The 25,334-nt window shown below is 36.5% G+C and overlaps 1 protein-coding gene across 1 annotated transcript; it reads left to right on the top strand.

Moving 5' to 3' along the window:
• Nucleotides 1–25,334, top strand: PSMA3 (proteasome 20S subunit alpha 3). Its single transcript, XM_019968984.2, has 11 exons — nucleotides 1–177; nucleotides 2,805–2,887; nucleotides 11,104–11,227; nucleotides 13,944–14,045; nucleotides 14,121–14,194; nucleotides 15,525–15,597; nucleotides 17,011–17,076; nucleotides 19,917–19,963; nucleotides 22,017–22,084; nucleotides 24,737–24,801; nucleotides 25,194–25,334. The coding sequence occupies exons 1-11, from the start codon at nucleotides 157–159 to the stop codon at nucleotides 25,236–25,238; spliced, it is 768 nt and encodes a 255-aa protein (XP_019824543.1). The 5' UTR covers nucleotides 1–156; the 3' UTR covers nucleotides 25,239–25,334.

The raw sequence follows: 25,334 nt of genomic DNA on the forward strand, positions 1-25,334 counted from the left end.
CCTCTGTTCCGTGGACCAACGCTCCAGGAACGAGCTACAGAAAAGGCTATTGGTTGGAAGAATAGTCAATAAGAGAGCTTGTTACTAGTTTCTTGCTGTGGTGCTGGGGGATCGCTTTAGGCCTGAAGCCGTAAGAGTCCCAGTGATTTTAGCACTATGAGCTCAATCGGCACCGGGGTAAGTTCTTTATTTCTCTGTGTGATAGTCTAAGGATTAGCGTAGAAGGGAACGCGGACAGACCGCGGTGGGTGCGCGGACTCGGGGTCCTCTGGGACTGCCTGGGGGCAGGTGGGCCGCTTCCAGTTGTGCGGTGCCGGGAGGTCTAGGCCCGCGCCTGCGGTGACCGTGACTTGACGCTTCTCAGCTCAGGTGTAACGGGCTTGGCCGCGCAGCAGTGAGATTTGGAGCCGCTTTAGGTTGCTGAGTCACTTTCTTTAGCCACTTAGGGAAACCGAAAGTGGAAACTCTTGAGGCCTGAAATGGTGTGTGTGCACGCGCTGTGAAGGACTTGGGCAACAATTAAGCTCTTGAGCACCACTGAGGCAAGGCGGCTCGAGAGTCCAAAGTTTGTGACTCTGCTTTCCAAGAACCTCTCCCCCCCCTCCCCACCCTTGCAGTTCCTGGGGTGCTTCTGACTCCCGGGGATTCTCTGCCTTAGTTTCGAGGGTACCGATGGACCTCTCTTTATGAGTCCCTGGAACCTTCTGAGAACTGATAAGGAAAATAGTCTAAAAAGCGGAATCTGAAGAATCTTTTCCATTTTTCCGTTGTCCCAGCTTTTCTTGTAGAGAAATAACAGCAGTGTGAGGTCTCAGTACCGTCAGCGTTTAAATGATTAGCTACGGACTTAACCGCTTCTTTGAACAGACTGTCCCGGATTTTGGAGTAAGATTTGTTAACTTGTTCGGCCTACTAACTTTACTTTGTTAAACGTACTGCATATATACAATCTTCGGCTTGCTCCTTTTATGTATTTCCCCATATAGAAAACATAGTGTTTAGAAATATTTATTGATTGGTTCCACTGGAGGCATTGGGTAATGGGTTTCTCAGTTCATCTACTCCCATTGTGCATAAGATTTTGATTCTCACCATTAGGCCCAAATACTGGTTTTCCAAGTTGGATAATAGGCAATTTACACTAAGGTTGTCATCCCGTTTTTGAATTAGTTGATGCTCAGTAATGCATGTTGTAGCAAATTGACTTTGCAACTACATTAATATTACCCTAGATAAAAGTGTTCTGAAGGGTTCTACAAACCTTTTAAAAATATTTGATAATATAAATAGGTGAGAAATTTTGAGTATTACGGTGGTAAAGATCTTCGTTTAGCAGACCAACAGACCAATTACCCTAGATTAATAGTGTTCTGAAAGGTTCTACAAACCCTTTAAAAACGTTTGATAATATAAATAGGTGAGATGTTTTGGTATTAAGCTGGTAGAGTTAAAGATCTTCCTTTAACAGACCAACAAGCTGAGAAGCAGGAAGCACCACTATTGAAGACTTAATACCTGTCTTGTCCCAAGAACTCCAGATGCGAAGACCTGTCTTGACATTTCTCTCCACTTGTTTGATAGGCATTTCAAATGACACGTCCAGAGTAGATCTCTGGGTTTTCTTCTTCCGTTGCCATTTTGCATCTCCTACAATTTACATTTCAGTGAATGGTTCCATTTTAGTCGCTTAAATGAAAAAAAAAATCTATGATGCACTTCTGAGTTCTTTTTTACTGTACTCCTAAAGCCAATCCATTAGCAAGGTTTTTTTGCGCCCTCAAAGGATAACACCTTCCATGTCTTTCTCTCTGGTCTAAGACACTCCGTTTGGAATACCCTATCTCTGCTTCCACTTTTGTTTTCTCTATAATTCATTTACCAGATGAACAGCATTTAAAAAGAAAAAAAATTAGAACCTCTTCCCCTCACCCCACCCAAACTCCAATGACTTTCTATTGCATTTAGAATAAAATTTAAACTTCCTACTCCAGCCTAAAATAAAAGACTTAGCATAACTTGGCCCTTATATGCCTCTAAAATAGTTTACTCTTCTGTTTACCATTTGTGGTGCTCAAGATTTCAGTGGCATTATTTCCTTTTTCTTAATTTTGCTCCTCTTATTTCTACCCTGAGGTCTTTTATGCCAGATGCCAGGACACTCCTCCATATTCTAAATGAGTAGTTACTTGTCTTTTAGATCTGGCTCAGTTTAAATAACATAAATATAATTTCCGTAGCAATGCCTTCCCTGATCAGGTAGTCTGTGGTATTCCCTGAGACCATAAGTTCACTTTGTCTTATTTTTCGTTGTAGAACCTTTTATCTCCAGCACCTGGATCTGTTTGAGGTCTGATTTGAAAATGAAGGACTTTAAGAATGAGTAGTCTTTGTATTTTCTCATAGTGCCTGACATATAATAGATGCTTATTAAATATCTGAATGCTAAATGATGTATCCAAGCTCCTTTAATTCATTACTGCCACAGCTATGAGAAGCTGTGGTGCTAAAGAGAAGCCAGTGTTGTTTCTACCTTGGTAATTTTTTCAGAAATGAGCCATGTTCTGTGTGGGAAAAGTTCTGACTTTACCCAGGACTTCGTTCATTGCTTGTCAATAGCAGAAATCTAAAGTGTGTAACTTTCTCTTAGGTGCTGTTCCTGCTCTGACATGCTTTCCCTTTCTCTTCAAAGCAAAATCTTCACTGAGATTGAACACACATTTCTGATGTGTAAGCCATTTAGGAAAAAATTGTTATTACTGCCAAAGGTGCATCCTTCTAAGCTTGTTATTGCCTTTTTCTTGTAGTATGATCTGTCAGCTTCAACATTCTCTCCGGATGGAAGAGTTTTTCAAGTTGAATATGCTATGAAGGCTGTGGAAAATAGTAGGTAAGAAACAGTGTTTTACTTGAAATTAGTGTGTTTTAGCCAGATATTAAATGTCTCCTTCTCTTTGTTTTTGGTAATTAGGCTTTGTTATGTTACTTTGGCACAAATAATACATGCCCCCAAATAATCTCAATTTATTAGTCATTTCCAGATTTCTCTTTAGGCCAGCTCTTTCCATGTGACTATATTTCCAGTTGACTCCAGAATTACACACTTATTCTACCATGTCTCAAGTGTATAAAGCCAAATTCATCAACATCTTTGCTAGCCCCTTTTCCCTTTTTCAGATTCTTGACTTATATCGTTGGTTTCCTTGGCCAATAGGTTTGTAACTTTATTGTCTTTTATTTCCTTGTGTTTTCAGTGCCCTGTGCAGTTGGTCACATGATCATCTCAGCAGGGATATTTTTTATTTTTCTCTTCTGCTGCCATACTCCAAAAGGTGTAGGACCACCAAGATATTTTCCTGCTGGATTACTTCCTTCACTCTTTTTTTTTTTTTGGTCTTAAACAGTAATCTTTATTTTTACACAAAGTGTACAAAATGAAGCAGTTCCTTAAAGGGTGACTTGGAGCTAGAAAATCCACCCTGAGTGTGAAAGTGTTAGTGTTAGTCTCTCAGTCGTGTCCTACTCTTTGCAACCCCAGGGGCTGTAACCCACCAGGCTCCTCTGTCCATGGGGTTTCCCAGACAAGAATATTGCAGTGGGTTACCTACCATTTTTTTCTCCACAATCTGTCTTTTTTGTTTAGAGTAATTCACTAAAATGACCACTATAATATCTTAGTTGAATTACTGGCTTGTTGACAAATTCTGAGTCTTATATTGAACAATTTTTATAATCAATTATATGATCATTTTAAAAAATCACTTCTAGTGGTCATTTTAAAAAATCACTTCTAATTGAATAGTCTGCCAAGACAGGTTTCATTCTTAATTTTTTTATTGAAGTATAGTTGATTTATAATGTAGTTTCAAGTGTATAGCACAGTGATTGAGTTATACATGTATCTATATAATATATATATAAGTAATCGTTGTACTTTTGAATATAAAGCAGCTTTGGTATGAGATAAAAGATTTAAAAAATTTTCTTTCATGTCATTCAGATCTCTTGAAAAATTTTTTTTAGGGCTACTAAATAAGCTCTGTTGATGCTTGAGCTCAGTGTTTTGAATGTAATGAAAAGTTGCATAGTAGGAAAATGTTTTGAGAATATTAGAAAAGCCCATGTGTAGATGTAGTTTTCTCACTTTCTACTAATACCTTCAATATTCAGTTATGGAATTTTCATGAGGTTATAGATAGTAACTGGTCTTTGCATGTGCTGGCGCATAGCCCTCTGTGTGTGCATACTAAGTTGCTTCAGTCGTGTCCGATTCTTTGTGATCCTATGGACTGTAGCCCGCCAGGCTCCTCCGTCCATGGGATTTTCCAGGCAAGAATACTGGAGTGGGTGGCCATGCTGTTCTCCAGGGGGATCTTCCTGACCCAGGGATTGAACTCGAGTCTCTTAGATCTCCTGCATTGGCAGGCAATTCTTTACCACTAGTACCACCTGGGAAGCCTCATACCCCTCAGTAGATACTGAATAAATAGATGTTCATTTTTTGTGTGCCATTTTCTTGGTGGTAGAAAGAAGATGTATAGATTTCTAATGATTTATGAAATAGTATTTTAAAATTTTTGAACAAAAATACATTTTGAGTCTTCTTATGGGATTTGTTAGTGAAGCTAGTTGATTTTGTGTTTAAATGTTGTATTTTTATAGATAGAAGTACTTACAAACTGTTAGTATCTGATAATACAGTAGAAGTGAGGCTGTTAAGAATTTTAGGTTGAACTGTATTTGTCATTGTGTACAAGGCCTGAAAGAGTTCAAAAGAGAGTCAAATTCAAGAAAAGTTGACATTTTTTCCCCTGTTGATGAAAGAAGATAGGCTCTTTGGCCAATGAGTTGGAGAAAGATTGAGGAAGTTTATTGTTTTTCTTTTCCTCCTTTGTGTCTTTGCATTTTCATTGGTGTAAAAAAACTGGTGGGAGATGTCTTGACTAAGAAGAACTGGAGATACATTTTGAAACCATCTGTAACTGAGAAAACTGAGATTAGGCTGTGAGATCTGTGTATTTTAGCAATTTGTTTTCTATAAATTATTTCTAAATATGACTTTAAACAGTTATATTTAATTTTGGGAAGGTCATGTGAACAGTTTCATTTAAGCAAACTTAAATATAATTTTAAAAACTGGAAACATTAAAAATGAATATTTTTTTACATAAAGAAAAACTACTTGGAAAGTTCCTTTTTTAAAGGGACATATGTCACCTGGTATGATAGAATATTGGATGAGGATCAGAAGATGTGAATTTTCCTGCTAACTGCTGCCAAATGGTAATAATATATAAGGTTCCAGTATTCAGTCCCCTGAGTGTCACTTTTTTGTCTGTAAAACTGGGGTGTGGACATCTAATCTAACTGCTTCCCATGCCTTACCAGAAAAATGAAATTGGAAAATTTTTAAGTGTTTTGTGAACTTTAAAAAGTGAATGTGAAAGTTGCTCAGTTGTGTCCAACTCTTTGCAACCCAACGGACTATACTGTCCATGGAATTCTCCAGGCCAAATACTAGACTGGGTAGCCGTTCCCTAAGTGGAAAATAGAAAAATAAGATGTGAATCTTCTTAAGAGTGAAACATATAGACTGATGAAAACATTTAACCAAATAATTTTAAGTAAGATTCTATACCTGAATTGAAAGGAGATAAATTATTTTTTAGTTAATCATTATTTTTGCTATTTAGTTGGAGTGTAGTTTAGTGGCTTTACAATGTTGTGTTGGTTTCTGCTATACTGCAAAGTGAATCAGCCACATGTATACATATATCCTCTCTTCTTTGGATTTCCTTCCTAATTAGGTCATCACAGAGCCCTGAGTAGAGTTTTTTGGGCTGTACAATTTGTTCTTTTTTTTTTTTTTTAATTTTATTTTATTTTTAAACTTTACAATATTGTATTAGTTTTGCCAAAGATCAAAATGAATCCGCCACAGACAATTTGTTCTCATTAGTTATCTATTTTATTCTTCAGTTCAGTTCAGTCGCTCAGTCGTGTCTGACTCTTTGCGACCCCATGAACCACAGCACGCCAGGCCACCTTGTCCATCACCAAGTCCAGAGTCCACCCATACTCGTGTCCATTGAGTCGTGATGCCATCCAACCATGTCATTCACTGTTGTCCCCTTCTGCCTTCAGTCTTTCCCAATATCAGGGTCTTTTCAAATGAGTCAGCTCTTCGCATCAGGTGGCCAAAATATTGGAGTTTCAGCTTCAACATCTGACCTTCCAATGAACACCCAAGACTGATTTCCTTTAGAATGGACTAGTTGGATCTCCTTGCAGTCCAAGGGACTTTCAAGAGTCTTCTCCAACACCACAGTTCAAAAGCATCAATTCTCCAGCGCTCAGCTCTTTATAGTCCAACTTTCACATCCATACATGACTACTGGAAAAACCATAGCCTTGACTTAGACGGACCTTTGTTGGCAAAGTAATGTCTCTGCTTTTTAATATGCTGTCTAGGTTGGTCATAACTTTCCGTTCAAGGAGTAAGCGTTTTTTAATTTCATGGCTGCAGTCACCATCTGCAGTGATTTTGGAGCCCAGAATAATAAAGCCTGACACTGTTTCCACTGTTGCCCCATCTATTTGCCATGAAGTGGTGGGACCAGATGCCATGATCTTAGTTTTCTGAATGTTGAGCTTTAAGCCAACTTTTTCACTCTCCTCTTTCATTTTCATCAAGGGGCTCTTTAGTTCTTCTTCACTTTCTGCCATAAGGGTGGTGTCATCTCCATATCTGAGGTTATTGATATTTCTCCCTGCAGTCTTGATTCCAGCTTGTGCTTCCTCCAGCCTGGCATATCTCATGATGTACTCTGCATATAAGTTAAATAAGCAGGGTGACAACATACAGCCTTGATGTACTCCTTTCCTGGAACCAGTCTATTGTTCCATGTCCAGTTCTAACTGTTGCTTCTTGACCTGCATACAGGTTTCTCAAGAGGCAGGTCAGGTCAGGTGGTCGGGTATTCCCATCTCTTTCAGAATCTTCCAGTTTATTGTGATCCACACAGTCAAAGGCTTTGGCGTAGTCAATAAAGCAGAAATAGATGTTTTTCTGAAACTCTGTTGGTTCTTAGTAGCGTACATATGTAAATCCTAATCCACCACATTTCCCCCTTTCCCCCCTTGATATCCATTTATTTGTACTCCATATTTGTGTCCCTATTTTTGCTTTGCAGGTAAATTCATCTATACTATTTTTCTAGCTTTTCATGGACGGAGGGGCCTGGTGGGCTGCAGTCCATAGAGTTGCTAGGAGTCAGACACGACTGAGCGACTTCACTTTATTTTTTCACTTTCATGCATTGGAGAAGGAAATGGCAACCCACTCCAGTGTTCTTGCCTGGAGAATCCCAGGGACGGGGGAGCCTGGTGGGCTGCCGTCTATGGGGTCGCACAGAGTCGGACACGATTGAAGCGACTTAGCAGCAGCAGCAGCAGCAGCTTTCACTAGAAAACATTATATGTATGCATTAATATATGATAACTTATTTTTCTCTTTCTGACTTCACTCTGTGTGACAATCTCTAGATCCATCTATGTGTCTGCACATGGTACAATTTCATTCCTATTTATGGCTAAGTGATATTCCATTGTATGTATGTATGTACCACATTTTCTTTTTCCATTCCTCTGTTGATGGACATTTAGGTTACTTCCATGTCCTTTCTATTGTAAATAGTGCTGCCGTGAACATTGGAGTGCGTGTATCTTTTTGAGTTATGATTTTCTTTAGGTATATCCCAGGAGTGGGATTGCTTAGTCATGTGGTAGTTACATTTTTAGCTTTTAAGGCACCTCTATACTCTTCTTCTTAGTGGCTATACCAGTTTACAGTCCTATCAACAGTGTAAGAGGGTTCCCTTTTCTCCACACCTTCTCCAGCATTTACTCTTTGTGGAATTTTTGTTGATGGCCATTCTGACTGGTGTGAGGTGATATGTCATTGTAGTTTTGATTTGCATTTATTTAATAACTAATGATGAACATTTTTTCATGTGTTTGTTGGCCATCTTTATGTCTCCTTTGGAGAAATTTCTATTTAGGTCTTATGCCCATTTTTTGGTTGGGTTGTTTGTTTTTTGATATTGAGCTGCATGAGTGTTTGTATAGTTTCGAGATTAGTTCGTTGTCATTGCTTCCTTTGCAGATTATTTTCTCCCATTCTGAGAGTTGTCTTTTCATCTTGTTTATGGTTTCCTTTGTTGTGTAAAAGCTTTTAAGCTTCATTAGGACCCATTTGTTTATTTTTATCTTTATTTTCATTATTTATTATTATTTTTTGGCTGCATCTGTACAGCATGCGAGATCTTAGTTCCCCAACCAGGAATCAAACCTGTGTGCCCTGAAGTGTAAGTGGGAAGTCTTAACCACTTGACCACCAGGAAGTCCTAGAGATCAGTTCTTTCAAAGAAAGAAATTCAATCTTGGGGATTTAAAAGTTAAATATTTTTGAGTATCTGTTTTTTTAGGGACAGGAACTACCAAAACAAATAATTAAGAACATATAAAAGGATACTTAAAACACTATTTAAAAAAACCTATATATGATGATCATAACTATTTTATAAAAGGATGCCCCTAGAAGGTAATATGCAAAAGAAAAAAAGGAGTTAAATTATAATTTTTCGGTTTATCCTCATTGAGGGGACAAGATATGAAAGGAAGATTGTGCAACATAATTGTGAGGCTAGATTGTTTAGAACAAAAATGTACACAAAATTGTGGTCTTAGGACATCCTTATACTTGAAAAAAAATCATTAGAACCTTGATGAATATTTAATTAAGTAGGCTCTTAGGTTCTATAAGTATTTACCATAATGCTCACCCCAAAGAGCATTTATTTATGCCGGTTATTGGTTCATCAGTATTTACTGTATTTGAAATTAAAACCAAAAAATAAAAAATACTTCTAAATTTATTTAAATAACAGTGATAAAATTGCATGTTAACAAATAATTACATTAACATTTATTAAAATACTTAAGTAACAATAACATTTTTAATGAAAATTACTTTTCCAAAGCATGGAAAAAAAGTGTGGTGAGAAGAATTGCGTTGTTTTACATTCTTGAAAATCTCAGTGATTAATTGAATCTTAATAAAAGGCAGAGTCTCATAGTTGCTGCTGCTTCAGTACATTGTAACTTTTGTTGAAGTTTGTGCAACACCAAATCAGGCTTCATATACATACGTGGTTGGAAAAGAGAGGAGTCATTTAATAACCTTATGCATGTTGTTTATTTATACTGTACCATACTGGACAGATTTTAGTTTCGTAAAGGTTAGTTGCAGTGTGGAGTCTGAAAACATAATAATGAACCGTTTGTACTATTATTAAAGTCTATTGCACTGTCTTGTACTTTGCATGTTTTATCCATGCATGATTTGTAACATTGTATGTTGGTCATTTGGAAAATACTGGTTCACTGAGTTATAACAAACCTTCCAAAGTAGACATATTTCATTATAAACTGTTAGAAACATCACATTTTGTAATATCACCACCAATATGTTTTCCAAAACCCCAGTTTGTGTTTGAAAACTCAGATTTTATCACTGGCAAGAAAATACTCTCTTTTGTTTTCCTTGAAGTGACAGGCTTGTTTTGTTCATTTTAGAGAAGAGTCTGCCACATACCTAAGTGGAAATAACCATAGTTATTATTCTTTGATGGTAAAAACAGATGTTCCATGAAAAACTTCACACCTGAAAGCAGTTTATCAGTGCTTTTTCCTGTAGGCAACCATCATATTTTGATGTGCAGCAGCAGAACTTTGGCTAACTTGCTTTTTGTTAGGATAATAAAAAGATACTTAAGGATTAATGTCTAATAAAATTAACTACAACTTTATCAGGGACATTCTTAACTAAAAATGTTAAAAAAACAAAACTGAGCATAGCAATAAAGAATACAATGAGTGGTATTTACTGCTACCGTTTATTGTCAGCCAGTAGCATTGGTGCAAACATCCACACAATGGAGAAAGTCAAATGATGTTTCTGTATTTTTATAAAAATAATTTTGACCTGACAGACGACACTTTGAGAACTTTTGATTTAGGGAAAGGGACATTTTAGATTCTGAAAAATGAGGAAGATGAGAAATTGTAATAACTGGGAAAGGCTGTCTGAGACTATTCAAGTAAACTTGTGAAAGTTTGTGGAAATTTATTTAAATGTGCTGTGGTGAGGAGGAAGTGTATTCTGATGCCCAGGATAACTTCAATAAAGACTGGAAAGCAAAAATGGTGTTTGAGGGACGACAATGAGGTTGAATTCAGTAGAGCACAGAATTTATAATATGAAATTGAATTAGCTAGATGGGCTTTGCAGATTCTTGGGAGTTAGGAAATTTGGACCAAGGAATTTAAACTTGAAAAGGTACCTGAAGTGTGGGGGAAGGAGTGTCTGAAATTCTTTATAAAATTTGTGCATGTGGCTCAATTCATTTTTCTGGTTGTTTCTGATAGAATTCTCTTTGTTAAAAGAATTATTAGAGTTAAAGTAATTGTTTTTTCTTGAAATGGCGGTATATAATTTCTCCACATTTTACTTGTTTTTTTGATCAATTTTGTTTTAAACAGTTGAACAGAATGTTTATTCTTTTACACTTACTGTAAGCAACACATTGTTAATGCAGAAAAAGCAAAAGGAGGGAAAATAATTATAATATTCCCACCCAGATTAGAAACTGTTAACTTTTTATTTTGTATGTAGCCTATCATTTATATGCATGTTATGTATCATTTTTAATGGACATGACTAGTCAGCATTTGTCATAAGAGAGCCAGCATATGCTAGATACTGTGCCACTAGTTACGCATTTTGTTAGCATCTTTTTTCATTTGTGTATTATCTTTCCATGTCATGATACGAAATTGTTTTTGTTTTGGTCACATGATTATTTGTATGGATCTAATTCATCACACTTTAGGATGTTTGCCCTTTCTAGTTTTCAAATGTATTTGCTTTAAAAACTTGATATATTCTAAGAAACAGATTTGCCTGTTTTTTGTTTTTTTAACTTGAGTTTACAAAGTTTCTTTTATTTTCAGTTTAAAAAATTGATTTTTTTCTACTTGTTTCAGTACAGCTATTGGAATCAGATGTAAAGACGGCGTTGTCTTTGGGGTAGAAAAATTAGTCCTGTCTAAACTTTATGAAGAAGGTTCCAACAAACGACTTTTTAATGTTGATCGACATGTTGGAATGGTAAGGTCACATTTAAAAATGTTCCTTTTTGCCTTGTCCAGTTTCTTGTGATGTAATTAACTGGAATATATAAAAATTTAATTATAAGAACCTATTTATTACTTTAGCATTGAGGCAAAAACAGATCAGAGAGCAGCCATAGAAATAATCAGAAAGACTGGTTTGTGAACAGTTCACTGTCTAAAAGAAAGGTGCGTGCATACATGCTCACTTGCTCAGTCATGTCCAGCTCTTTGTGACTCCATGGACTGTAGCCCACCATGCTCCTCTGCCCATGGAATTTTCCAGGAAGAATACTGGTAGAATTCTTATAATCCAGTTGGAGATACATACGAAAAACCAAGTTGAAGAAAATGAGGAGGGGAGAGGAGTGAGAAGCTTGGGTAAAAAATCTTGGCAGCATAGATCGCCAATCAAGGCACATGCTTGAGAGGCAATAAGTCTTTAGTTTTTTGTATCCTTTCTGGGGATAACTGTCAAACTGAAGATGTTATCAGAAAGAAAATACCTTTATAGTAAGGTGGAGTATCAGGAAAGGATGTCTGACGAAAGGAAAAGTGAGCACATCCTTTTTAGTAGCTTCATAAGCATCACTATATTTATTTCATGCAGCTGGTATGGCATAAATAAGATTACTGAGGTATACTGAAGTCATCCTATATAAATATCAGACTTTATTCAGTAAGTATAACAGTCCAGAAAAAAGAGAAAAGTGATTTTAACCCTGCTTTCTGAAAAGTCAAGGAAGAAAAGGGAATACATATTCTGTGTGCTAGGTACTATGCCAGAAGTTCTTTACATCAATTATCTCATGTAATCTTGACAAACCAGTGAAAGTAATATTAATCCCATTTTTACAGATGAAGAAACACTCAGCTGGTAACGAAATGTGCTGGGATTCGTACTTGGGTCTCCATGGTCTGTGTGTTACTCTAGAGCCCATTCTTCAGGGTGAGATTCTGTAGGATCCACTCATTCTGCTGAAGTATTGGTAGCTTTGTTATTAGTATTTGTAAATAAGATGTGTTACACACAACACAGAAAGGACTAGCAAAATATAACCAGTAATCTACAAAGCTACAGATACATTTTTTTTCCTTCAGTTATTTTTCTGAATCTGTTTTCCCTCCTGAACAAATTTATTACTACCAATGAAACTGGTATGTTTTCCTGAAACTTGGCCAGATTGTAACCTAACTGATAGAAGGGAATTAGTGAATTCTGCTTTCTTTTACTTAGTAAAAAAAAATCATATATGCTTGTAGGTAGTTCAGTGGTGGAAAGATTTTCCTAGTATTTTCAAATTTGTCCCATTTGTTATTAAAAACTGATGGCATTCCTTGCAACTGGAAATTGGCAAAACATTAGACATTGAAGAAGGTTGGAGAAAAAAAGAAGGATTGATAGTCTGTCTCCACGATTGTCATCTTCAAGTAATTTGACAGATTATTAAACTTCACAGTGAGTTTTATCCAAAGCAATGGAAGATTATTTAAATCATGAAAATTACTACCTGGGTTACTCTAAACTCCAGTTTCCTCACCTGCAAAACTATGGTGGTAATAGTGCCTGTCCTCATGTGTAATTATGTAAAATGCTTAGCATGTTATGAGTGGATCAATAATGGATTAAGGATTTTCATAATCATTACTATTACTAGGTAGCAGTAGAAGAAAAGGCTGTTAAAATTTTTGATAACATTTATTCTGAAAATCTTATGTCAGTGGTTTCCAGTACTTGTAACTGTTCCAACATTTCTGTTTTCATGGCTTCCCTAGACCAAAAGAAATGCCCAGTGGTTCTGTGTATTATATATGTAGGTCTAAATAACTAGTTATGTTCTAACAACTTAGTAGCTATAAAAACAAAACCTCACCATATGACAGGAAGATAAAAATGTTTTTATTTTCAAACAACTACAACTACTAATGTGTACTCTGCAGTTTCTTAAAGTTTGGAATTGGATTCGATGCTATGCCCCACCCCACCCTGCTTCCTGTTTCACAATGATTTTTGCACAGTGCTTATTTTCTATCACGGCAGCCCCAGCTTCTCAGTGACCCGATGGCATTGAAGGGAATGTGGAATGATCTGATGTTGAAACTGAACTACTTCAATATGTGTTTCCCCCAAAACTTAAAACACCCCACAACTCTGAGTTTACTGTAGTTCCCTGGGATATCTCAGTGTGTGGTTTGGTAATTGCAGTTCTAAGCCACTAGATTTGTGGTTTGTCATGTTTTGCTTTGGCATTACAATTTATTAGTACACTGAAATAGAAAGGAGGTTTGAGGTTATGCCTTTTAAATAAAAACTTTTAATAACTTTTTAAACATAGAATGGCTTTAAATTAAAAACCAGTTCTAACCAAAACCCATGGTTTTTTTCTTCTTTGTGGTTCTTTTAGTCTTTATAATGAAGTGGGAATTAGGGAGACATGGAATTTTTTTTAATGTGGTCATTTGACAAAAGAATGAAGTCACAGTTAGGAAATTTCCAAATTGTTATCCCATACTCAAGCATCGAAATTCCAGAATGCCTTGCAAAGATGGTGGTTTAGTCACGAAGTTGTGTCTGATTCTTGCAAAGACCTTTAAGCCAAACTAATTTATTCTAATGATGATGCTTGTTAAAAATATCAAGTAAGCCTATCATAGTCACATACTTTTCCTTCATTTGTGATAGGAATGTTAATTGGTACTTTTTTTTTTTCCAGGCAGTAGCAGGTTTGTTGGCAGACGCTCGTTCTTTAGCAGACATTGCAAGAGAAGAGGCTTCCAACTTTAGATCTAACTTTGGATATAACATTCCACTAAAAGTAAGTTGATAACAGTTGAGCCTCTGGAACAGCAAGAGAAGAGTCTTAATAAACTCTTCTGTTTTACCCCCACAGCATCTTGCAGATAGAGTGGCCATGTATGTACACGCGTATACACTCTACAGTGCTGTTAGACCTTTTGGCTGCAGGTATGAAATTTAGTGAGATATTCAGTAATATCTGTACTACAGTTATCTGTTTTCCCAGCATCTTATTAGCCTTTTATACCCTTAAGAAATGAACTTTCATCAAGAAGTAGTTGAACTTTTTTTATTGTATCTATGTGAGATGATGGATATTACCTAAACCTGTGGTAATCATTGCATTTCACAGTGTATATAAATTAAACCTTTATGCTGTATACCTTAATGTAGTGATGCATGTCAATTATTTATTAATAAAACTTGGGGGAGGAATCTCTGAAATTAGATCCAGACATTTTCAGGAAGTTGCAAACTGATTTTATTAAAAATTTAAAAAATTTTTATTTTTGGGTCTTTGTTGCTGTGCAGGCTTTTCTCTAGTTGTGGAGAGCAGGGGCTACTCTCTAGTTGTGGTGCGTGGGCTTCTCACTGTGGTGGCTTCTCTTGTTGAGCACAGGCTGTACGGTGCATGGCCTTCCGCAGTTGTGGATCCTGGGCTCTAGAGCACAGGGTCCATAGTTGTGGTCATGGGCTCATCTGCAGTATGTGAGATGTTCCCAGATAAGGGATCGAATCTGTGTCTCCTGCACTGGTAGGCAGACTCTTCACCACTGAGCCACCAGGGAAGCCCTGCAAACTGATTTTAAATAGAGTTCATTTGTTGTTATTACGTAGTCAACTGTACTGACATCTCAGTTTTTTCATTAGTTTCTGTCTTATCTTCTGTAAGCAACAGGTAAAATGCTCTTAATGGGAATTGGTTGTTATGGTATTCTGCCCATGAAGTAGTAATATAAGATGAGGCTGGTTTCTATTTATAATTTCAAAAAAATCAGTAATTCATATGATTGTTCAGTACCCTAATTTTAATTTTGTTGTACATAAAAAATGCATTGAATCAATTTGGGTTACTGCAGAAAAGTAATTGGAGGAATATTCGGGAATAGCCAAGAAAGAATGAAGGGTGGAACAAGAGTTTGAGGTAGCTTCAGTGTGTTCATAGCAAGAATTTTGTTCCCTTGGCTTTTTCATGTTTATGCCTTTAGCTCTTGGGCCCTCATGTTATGTCTGTCTATCAATACTCCTTTCCCTGCAGTGCTATCCTCGCGGGAAAGGTTGATTAGAAAGTTTAATACTAAACCAAGGCACATGAATTTTGAACGTTTTCAAGTATATACTAGTTTTTATCCAAACTATATTATCAAAGTGCTTACTGTCAGTTATATGGGTATTAGTCAATGTTTATCTTAGAAAGAAAATTGCATTTTTATCACTGTACTTTTTAATACTTTTCTGGTATTAAGAACCACGGTTTAAAAGTATTACTTTTGTGCAGTTTCATGTTAGGGTCTTACAGTGTGAATGACGGTGCACAGCTCTACATGATTGACCCATCGGGTGTTTCATATGTGAGTTAATTTTGAATCTTCTGAAATTCTATTCCAGTTTAATGGTCTCTCACTTAAATCATATATTCAGATTATATGATGTTTCTTTAATATTCATTTAACATTTTCTTATTTAACATTAATAACAAGAACCTTATGGGTATGAGACAGAGCGAAGATTTGTGACCTTTTTTTGGACTGTGCCACATGGCATGAGGGATCTTAGTGAACTGACTAGGGATTGAACTTGTGCCCTGTGTGTTAGGAGTGTGCATTCTTAACCACTAGACCACCAGAGAAGTCCCAGATTTGTGGCTTTTAATATGCTACTGTAGAAACTGCATGGTTTGGTCACTGAGTCATGTCCAACTCTTGTGACCCCAAGGACTGTAGCCTGCCAGGCTCCTCTGTCCCTGGGATTCTCCAGACAGGACTACTGGAGTGGGTTGCCATGCAGAAACTGCATAGTCAACATAAAATTTTGAATATGTGCTATTTTATTACCATAAATATTAGCAGTGTCTTTAAAAGGAATATAATGCCCTCCCTTTTTAAGTCTTTTGGGTTTTTTGATGATGTTTTGGGTTTTTGTTTTGTTTTTCTGGTTGCACCACATGGCTTGTGGGATCTAAGTTTCCCGAACAGGGTTCAACCAGGGATCTAACCCAGGTCCATGACAGTGAAAGCCTGTGTCCTAACTGTTGAACTGCCAGGGAATTCCCCAGTACAAAGGATTTTAAGTGGGATTTCTTGGATCTTTCTCTAATAATCTTTTCTTAAAGTGTCTTCTGAGATTTTAATGGTTTTTATACTCATTAACAAAATTAAGGCTCTTTAGGTTTTGTCATTATATACGAATATAGTTATACAAGTATGAAGGGGCATACTTAATTAAAAAAAAAAACCTTTACAATATAAATTAGAGAATTCCCTGGTGGTCCATGTGTTAGGACTCGATGCTCTCACTGCCTGCTGGTTGGGAAACTGAAAATTCCACAAGCTGCACTGGTGCTGCCAAAAAACGTGTATATATACATTAAGAAGGCTTAGAGTACTTAACTCTTAGGAATGATTTCTTTCTCTCAAAAGTCATTTCAGTTCATAAAGCTAATTTCTTTTCTATTTCCAGCCTCAGATATACCTCTAGCTCATGGTCTCTGTGTGTGTGTGTAAAATGATATAATTTGTTTTCCTTGGGATATTTCTTGAAAATAATCCAGGTTATTTTATACTTAAGTTTGATATTTTAAACTTTTTGAGTCCCTTGTTATTCATTTTAGTAAATGTCTTTTTACTGTATTTCTCCATATGTGCTTTTGAATGTCATTTAGCATCCTTTTATTAATCTTTAAATAGAAACAGTAGTCATTAATAACTTATGATAGTATATTTAATAATACTTTTTTTTTTTTGGTGTGTGTTCTTTTTAAATAGGGTTATTGGGGCTGTGCCATTGGCAAAGCAAGGCAGGCTGCAAAGACAGAAATTGAAAAGCTTCAGGTAATAATTTTTATTGTTTAAAATTCTGCTATACCATTATTCTCAAGTGATTCTGCTATACTGTTATTCTCATGTGATTCTGCTATACCATTATTCTCATGTGGTTAAGTTTCATCACCACAGACTAAAGCTTTTAGTCCAAGTGTGGTCTGCCATTTTGAGTCAAGCTTTCTGAAGCTACTAGATTAGTTGAGCAGGAAAGCTGGCAGCATATTATCTTTAGAGTTGTGTCATGGGTCCTTTTATGATTTTTACGGCTGTCTAATCTTAAAAAAAAAAAATTTCATATAATTTCACAAAATCCTTGAGACCCATTCACCGAACCCTGTGCCCCTTAGGTTCAGAACTTTGGTCTTTTACTGTATCATTTCTTTCAACTAGAAAACAGCTTTTGTCTGAAGTCTTACACATTAAAGTCTGCGCTCCTTTGCTTCTCTTTCCTTTGTTCCCAACGTCTATTAGTGTGGAAAAAGTTTCTTAAAAATTTGCTGGCTTTCCTTTTAGCTATAAATTGATCAACTTGACATTGAAATAGTACCCACCAACTCTTCATTGCTTATCAGAAACTTCCTTAAAAGACAGGCATATGATTTAGCAGTATTTTGGTAAATTACAGGGACAAAATCTTCTTGTACATTTAATGTTAATGCTATACTGGAACCTTGCTCAACTAATTCACTTATTCAGCTTTTTTAATGCTAGGCTTTTAGTGCTTAGAATTTAACACCAAGACCTAATTTATGTTTGGTATTTTAGGATTGATAAAATTGACAAAAGGACCTTAGAGATCACTTAGCCCAAGTCCAACCCTCGGTTAAAACACACTGGCTAGAGTCATAGACTATTGCTTACAAACAATCCAAGACCTTGTAACTCTTAGACTAGTGGTCTTTTCTGTCATATATTCTTTCTACTAGGGGCTTATAGGATATTGAGTGTAGTTCATTGTGCTATACAGTAGGACCTTGTTTATCCATTCTATATATGTAATAGCTTACATCTGCTAACCCCAACGTCCTGCTCCATCCCTCCACTAGCTCCCTTCTCCCTTCTCCTTTGCAGCTACAACTCTGTTGTCTGAGAGTCTGGTTTTGTTTCATAATTAAGTTCATTTGTGTCATATATTAGATTCCACATACTTGTTTTTCTCTTTCTGACTTGACTTTGTATGATAATCCCTAGTTGCGATGCTTTTTACAGTTTTATTGGAACATAGCCATATTCAGTCGCTGGCTGCTTTTGCTCTAGTACAACAGTGGAGTTTAGTAGTTGGAATGGAGACCGAAAACCTTATCCCTATGATGAAAGTCTTAAAATATTTACTACTTGGCCCTTTAACAGAGTTTGCCAGCCCCTGCTCTCAATCATTACTCTGGTCTGCTTTTCTACTTGTGTTCTGTTTACCAAGAACATAATTTTATAAAGTAAATTTTACCAACATATGTAAAAATGTATTTGACATTTAAGATGTATCGCTTCAAGTTTAAGTTTACCTTTGTATGTTACAATTAATCTACTAAATATAGAACTTAACTTGTAAGGGTAAAAATATGAATATCGGTATTTTCCTTTTCTTCACCCCCAATTTGCCATGAAAAAATTTAATCAGAAATTCAATCAGAAAAAATACCATAAAATAAACATCTCTGTCTAGATTGAACAGTTGTTGCTTTCCAGTATTTTTCCTACTTCTATCAGCTGGGGCATCAAGATTTGTAAATATTAAAAAAACACAAAAAATAAAATATTAATGAGCCCAATTTAGAGATGCAGTAGTTAAACTACCTCAAGTTTGGATTGCTGTATGACTGTTCATTATTTTTTCACTATTTTCCATCCTCCACATATTCAGAATATGAACACCAGGTTTGCGCATTTTAAAAAATTTTGTCAAATGTGTTCAGAAACACATATACTTAAAAAAATTTCTGCACTGGTTACTTGCAGTACCTTTAGTATAACAGACTTTTCTGCCAGGCATCTAAAGGCTGTTTTTCTGCCTTGATTTCCATATGTTCACTTTTGCAGTTAATTTATCTTCCTTATAATCAAATCAGATAAATCTGTGTTCTAAGACTCCACTCAGATCTTGGTTCTTCAGAGCTTTCCCTCACATTTTGCAGTTTTGTCTTGAACAGTTTCATGAGGGATAATTTATTCCTATTTATCTAGCATATAGAAGTATTTGGGAGAAGGCAATGGCACCCCACTCCAATACTCTTGCCTGGAAAATCCCATGGACGGAGGAGCTTGGAAGGCTGCAGTCCATGGGGTCGCTGAGGGTCGGACACGACTGAGCAACTTCACTTTCACTTTTCTGCACTGGAGAAGGAAATGGCCACCCACTCCAGTGTTCTTGCCTGGAGAATCCCAGGGACGGCAGAGCCTGGTGGGCTGCCACCTATGGGGTCAAAGAGTCGGACACAACTGAAGTGACTTAGCAGCAGCAGCAGAAGTATTTGTGGTTTGTTTGCTTTTTATTATCCTGAATTCACTATAAAGAAAAAAAACATTTCTTGGTAATCTTTTAAGTGTCAGGGTCTGCCTGTGAATAAATTCATAAAGGAGTCTAGATTTTTATAAACTTTAATATATTTCACAAAATTATTGGTGCCCAAGGCTTTTTTTGAATAATCATTAAAAAACATTAAACAATAAAAAACTTAGGTTCTGGTCTTTTTGAATTTCAGGTTATTTTCCTTGGTTTTATGTTTAAGAATCTTATCTCAAGAGCATAGGTTACTGATAAAAGTTGCAAAAAGAATCTGAAAAGTTACACAAGTGGAAAGTGTTCTTCCTTTGACTCATAACATAATGAATATATATTTTATTTTCTGTAGATGAAAGAAATGACCTGCCGTGATGTTGTTAAAGAAGTTGCAAAGATGTAAGTTGCAATTTTCATTAGTACTGACAAATATTTTACTTGACCTTACCTTATACATTAATCCTAAGAGGCTGTTTTGTTTGTAAATTAGTTATTGCATTAATTTTAAGAAGGTGAATCCAACATTCTGAGAGGCTTCATTTTAAGTGACAGTGAATAGGATGGGAAAAAATAGCTTTTGATAAAATATACTCCTGTTCCATTGACAGAATTCAAGATTTGGAGGATATGGTGAACCTCTAGACTTCTTGCTAGCTCCCGACTTCTTAAATCTCACAAGTCCCAATAATATTAACCTTAGCTTACAACTTTAAGGTCTACAGCTGAAGTTCTTATAACAAGATGAATAGAGAAGTATTTCAGAACATCTAGAAATAGCTTAAGAAAGCCTGAAGTAGTTTATGTTACAGATACCTAGGGTAGAAAGCTGTGTAACAGTAGTAGTAAGCAACAACAACGCCAGTAAAATCTCAGTGACCATGCTTCAAAATACATTATTTTTTTAGATCAAAGAATGCAGGCATTTAGTATTTCAAAAAATCTAATAAAATGCTGGTTTTATAGTCAGCTTTTCAGAGTTAAAGAGTAATAAATGTAATATTCCAGAGAATTCATAACACCTCTGTTCCACATTAGAACTACGTCATCATGGTCGAGTCAGCAGGTTTTACATCTAATAATACATGCAAGGGGAAAAAATGTCCAGGATGGTCTATCATCTGATGATAAACCTATTATTTGAATGATACTCTTAATCTCCGTACTGATAGTTGTAACAAAATATTAAAATCACAAGTATTTTATAATTTTATACCAATCTATCACTCCTGCTACTGACACCCTCCTTCCCCACTGCCTTTTACCATGAGACCCTTGCCCTTTCTTGTGAAGGGGAATCCATTCCATTCTGTGATTGTCATTTATTAATAACGACAACCTAGAGGACACTGGCAACTAACATATAATAGAACTAATAAAAAGTAAATAATCATTGAATTGTGCAACAGTTTTTTTCCTTCATCGAGAACTTGTCTGGGTATCAGTTGTTATAACAGCTTTTATTTTTATATTGTTCTGTGTAGGAAAGCCATCCTTTCATCATTTAATAAAATGAAGTACTATGCATCTTTTAGTTCTGGAAAGTTTAAGATGCTTTCTTATGTTACAGCTGTTATAGCAAGGCTTAAGGAATATCCTCCAAATTACTTTTGCTACTTTGTTGTGGGAGATGGTAAAATATAAAATTAAAAAAACAGCTTTGCTAATACTTGTTTTTACTTTTACTTTTTAAAAATAATTTTATTTTTGGCTGTGCTGGGTCTTCATTGCTGCTCAGGCTTTTCTCTCCTTGTGCAAAGGCTCCTCATTGTGGCCTGGTAGCTTCAGCAGTTGCAACTCCCAGGCTCTTAAGAGCACAGGTTCAGTAGTTGGGGCCCATAGTATAGTTGCTCTGCAGCAAGTGGGATCTTCTGGGATCAGGGATGAAACCCATCTGCTGCATTGGCAGGCAGATTCTTTACCACTGAGTCACGAGGGAAGCCTTGTTTTTACTTCTACTTTTAATATTGTGTGACACTGCTTCCTGGTTTGCTGCAGTTTGTCTTGTACTGTTTAAAGGCCAGGTTTAGGGACATCCAGAATAGTAAAGGGGTTTAAAAATATTCCTGCCAAGAAAATGCAGAATGAAGACTAATTGTAAACTAATAAATTAGTTTTTGTTTAAAAATCAGTTAATGAATGGAAAATACTGAATATCCTGGAAAGGCACAGATAATACCTTTCTCCCATTTGAATCTTCCTTATGAGACATCTTAGTTCTGTCTCTGAAAGAATGTATCAAAGTAAACAGCTTGGGTTGTATAAAGGTGTAAGGTATAGTGAATCCTTTGTAGTGTTTAATTTTTTATCAGTCCTAGTTAATTTTCATAATATAGACTATACTGTGTGTATAATTTTATAAATCCTTATATTAGGAAGGGGTGTTGATTTGCTGAGTGGGTGCATGAACTATGTTTGTAGATGGCCAGATGTTAATTTCTTCTTTCTTTTCTAGAATTTACATAGTACACGATGAAGTTAAGGATAAAGCTTTTGAACTAGAACTCAGCTGGGTTGGTGAAAGTAAGTGATTACTCTGTACTTATTTGCTCTCAGAGTCATCTGTACCAAGCCTAATTTACTATAAGTGCCATTTTTTTTTTCAATCTTAAAAAAGAATTAGTAATAGCCTGTACCCATAGAAAAGTACACAAACAACAAACAGCATGGATACATTAGTGTAGACTCTAATTTGGTCAACAAGTAGACCAGCCTGCCAAATTACCCTTCAGTTTTCAGTTCAGTAACTTCAGTCGTGTCTGACTCTTTGCGACCCCATGAACCACAGCACACCACGCCTCCCTGTCCCTCACCAACTCCTGGAGTCCACCCAAACACATGTCCGTTGTGTCAGTGATGCCATCCAACCATCTGATCCTCTGTCGTCCCCTTCTTCTCCTGCCCTCAATCTTTCCCAACATCAGGGTCTTTTCAAATGAGTCAGCTCTTCGCATCAGGTGGCCAAAGTATTGGAGTTTCAGCCTCAACATCAGTCCTTCCAATGAACACCCAGGACTGATCTCCTTTAGGATGGACTGGTTGAATCTCCGTGTAGTCCAAGGGACTCTCAAGAGTCTTCTCCAACACCACAGTTCAAAAGCATCAATTCTTCGGCGCTCAGCTTTCTTTATAGTCCACTCTCACATCCATACATGACTACTGGAAAAACCATAGCCTTGACTAGATGGACCTTTGTTGGCCAAGTAATGTCTCTGCTTTTTAATATGCTGTCTAGGTTGGTCATAACTTCTCTTCCAAGGAGCAAGTGTCTGTTAATTTTGTGGCTGCAATCACCATCTGCAGTGATTTTGAAACCCCCCAAAATAATTCAGCCAGTTTCCCCATCTATTTGCCATGAAGTGATGGGACCAGATGCCATGATCTTAGTTTTCTGAATGTTGAGCTTTAAGCCAACTTGTTCCCTCTCCTCTTTCACTTTCATCAAGAGGCTCTTTAGTTATTCTTCCCTTTCAGCCAGAGGGTGGTGTCATCTGCATATCTGAGGTTACTGATATTTCTCCGGGCATTCTTGATTCCAGCTTGTACTTTTTCCAGCCTAGCGTTTCTCATGCATATAAGTTAAATAAGCAGGGTGACAATATACAGCCTTGATGTACTCTTTTCCCAATTTGGAACCAGTCTGTTGTTCCATGTCCAGTTCTGACTGTTGCTTCCTGACCTGCATACAGGTTTCCCAAGAGGCAGGTCAGGTGGTCTGGTATTCCCATCTCTTTTCAGAATTTTCTGCAGTTTATTGTGATCCACACAGTCAAAGGCTTTGGCATAGTCAATAAAGTCAATAGATGTTTTTCTGGAACTCTCTTTTTTGATGATCCAGCGGATGTTGGCCATTTGATTTCTGGTTCTTCTGCCTTTTCTAAAACCAGCTATCTGGAAGTTCACAGTTCACGTATTGCTGAAGCCTGGCTTGGAGAATTTTGAGCATTAGTTTTACTAGCATGTGAAATGAGTGCAATTGTGTGGTAGTTTGAGCATTCTTTGGCATTGCCTTTCTTTGGGATTGGAATGAAAACTGACCTTTTCCAGTCCTATGGCCACTGCTGAGTTTTCCAAATTTGCTGACATATTGAGTGCAGCACTTTCATAGCATTATATTTTAGGATTTAAATTGCCTAACCCTTAGGCCTCTATTAAGTCAACAACCCTTACCTTCTCCACAAAGGTAAGCACTGTCTTGAATTTCAGTAGACAACTGGGCCCTTTCCAGTGTTTACAGAAAGGGATAATGCAGCTGTGGATGTCCTTTACATCTACTGTGGCATGCATATGTAGTAGCATTTTAGAAATATATGTTAAGAGTGGAATTGCTGGATTATGAAATAAGCATTCATTCAATTGCAGTATTGGCCACAATGTGTTCTGACTGCTTTTCTAATACAAACAAAGCTAGAATAAATTTAGGAGGTACTGATGGAAAAATTCTGCTTAATAAGAGACTATATAAAGTTGTGAGTAGTTTACTTTGAAACATCCATTGCATACAGTATTATTGGGAAGTAACCTTTTTCTATTAAGGCAACCATAGGGCTTCAGGGACAGATTTTAAAATCTAATCATGCTGTGAATAAATTGTTCATTCGCTAACTCATGAATCTTTGCAACCCCATGGACTGCAGTATACTAGGCTCCTCTGTTCTCCACTGTCTCCTAGAATTTGCTCAAATTCATGTCCATTGAGTTAGTGATGCTGTGTAACCATTTCATCCTCTGCTGCCCTCTTTTCATTTTGCTTTCAACCTTTCCTAGCATTAGGTCTTTTCCATGTCGTTGGCTCTTCACATCAGATAGCCAGAGTATTGGAGCTTTGGCTTTAGCATCAGTCCTTCCAATGAATATTCAGGGTTGACTTCCTTTAGGATTGAATGGTTTGATTTCCTTGCAGTCCAAAGGACTCTCAAGAGTCTTCTCCAGCACAATTCAAAAGCATCATCAGTTCTTTGGCACTCAGCCTTCTTTATGGTCCACCTGTAACATCGGCACGACTTCTGGAAAAACCATAGCATAATTTCTTTATTTTAAGTGCTTATGTAGGGGAAGGAAAAAGATGAGGTCAAAGAACCTGGTATTACCTATGGATTGGCTAGATTGTTTAGTCTTTTCAAATCACAGTGATTCTCATTTTTAATTCATTTAAATATACGGCTTAATTTACAGTAACTAATGGAAGACATGAAATAGTTCCCAAAGATGTAAGGGAAGAGGCAGAGAAATATGCCAAGGTAAGCCATAGCATGAAAACAGCTCAAGGTAAAAGCATCATGGAAATATGTTGAATTGTATTAAATAACACTTCTGAGTTGAGCTGAACTAAAAGAAACTTTCTAGGTTATCCTCAATGGGGATAAAGTTGCCCTGGTTCCAAAAAAACTTTTTTGTGCATGTGAAAATGGCAAGGTTTTTTGAGAACATTTAATGCTTTCATACTGTGTGTATCCTATCAAGAATATTGTCATTGATAGAGCAGGATGTACTTAAGACATTCAAGTAAAATCTAACATTCTAAACCAGCGTTCCAGTTTACTTATAAAGAATTTTGAATGACAGGCACTTAGATTCAGGTTGTTATAGCAGTGCTAAAAATTGATTTTAAACACTGTTTTTCTCTTACCAGGAATCTTTGAAGGAAGAAGATGAATCAGATGATGATAACATGTAACATTTGTATATTAAATTTCTAATACAGTCCCATGTAACTATTTAGCCCCTTGGATTATTACTTACCAATTTTCATTAAATTTTTGTCTTATAACGA

This window comes from Bos indicus, chromosome 10 (genome assembly GCF_029378745.1).
Source record: "Bos indicus isolate NIAB-ARS_2022 breed Sahiwal x Tharparkar chromosome 10, NIAB-ARS_B.indTharparkar_mat_pri_1.0, whole genome shotgun sequence".
Classification (NCBI taxonomy): domain Eukaryota; kingdom Metazoa; phylum Chordata; class Mammalia; order Artiodactyla; family Bovidae; genus Bos; species Bos indicus.

Excerpts from the sequence above, each read along its gene's own strand:
- PSMA3 (XM_019968984.2), top strand. The coding sequence starts at position 157 with ATGAGCTCAATCGGCACCGGG. Across the intron at positions 11,228-13,943 it reads TTGATCGACATGTTGGAATG|GCAGTAGCAGGTTTGTTGGC; the intron begins GTAAGGTCACAT and ends TTTTTTTTCCAG. Across the intron at positions 19,964-22,016 it reads GTTAAAGAAGTTGCAAAGAT|AATTTACATAGTACACGATG; the intron begins GTAAGTTGCAAT and ends TTTCTTTTCTAG.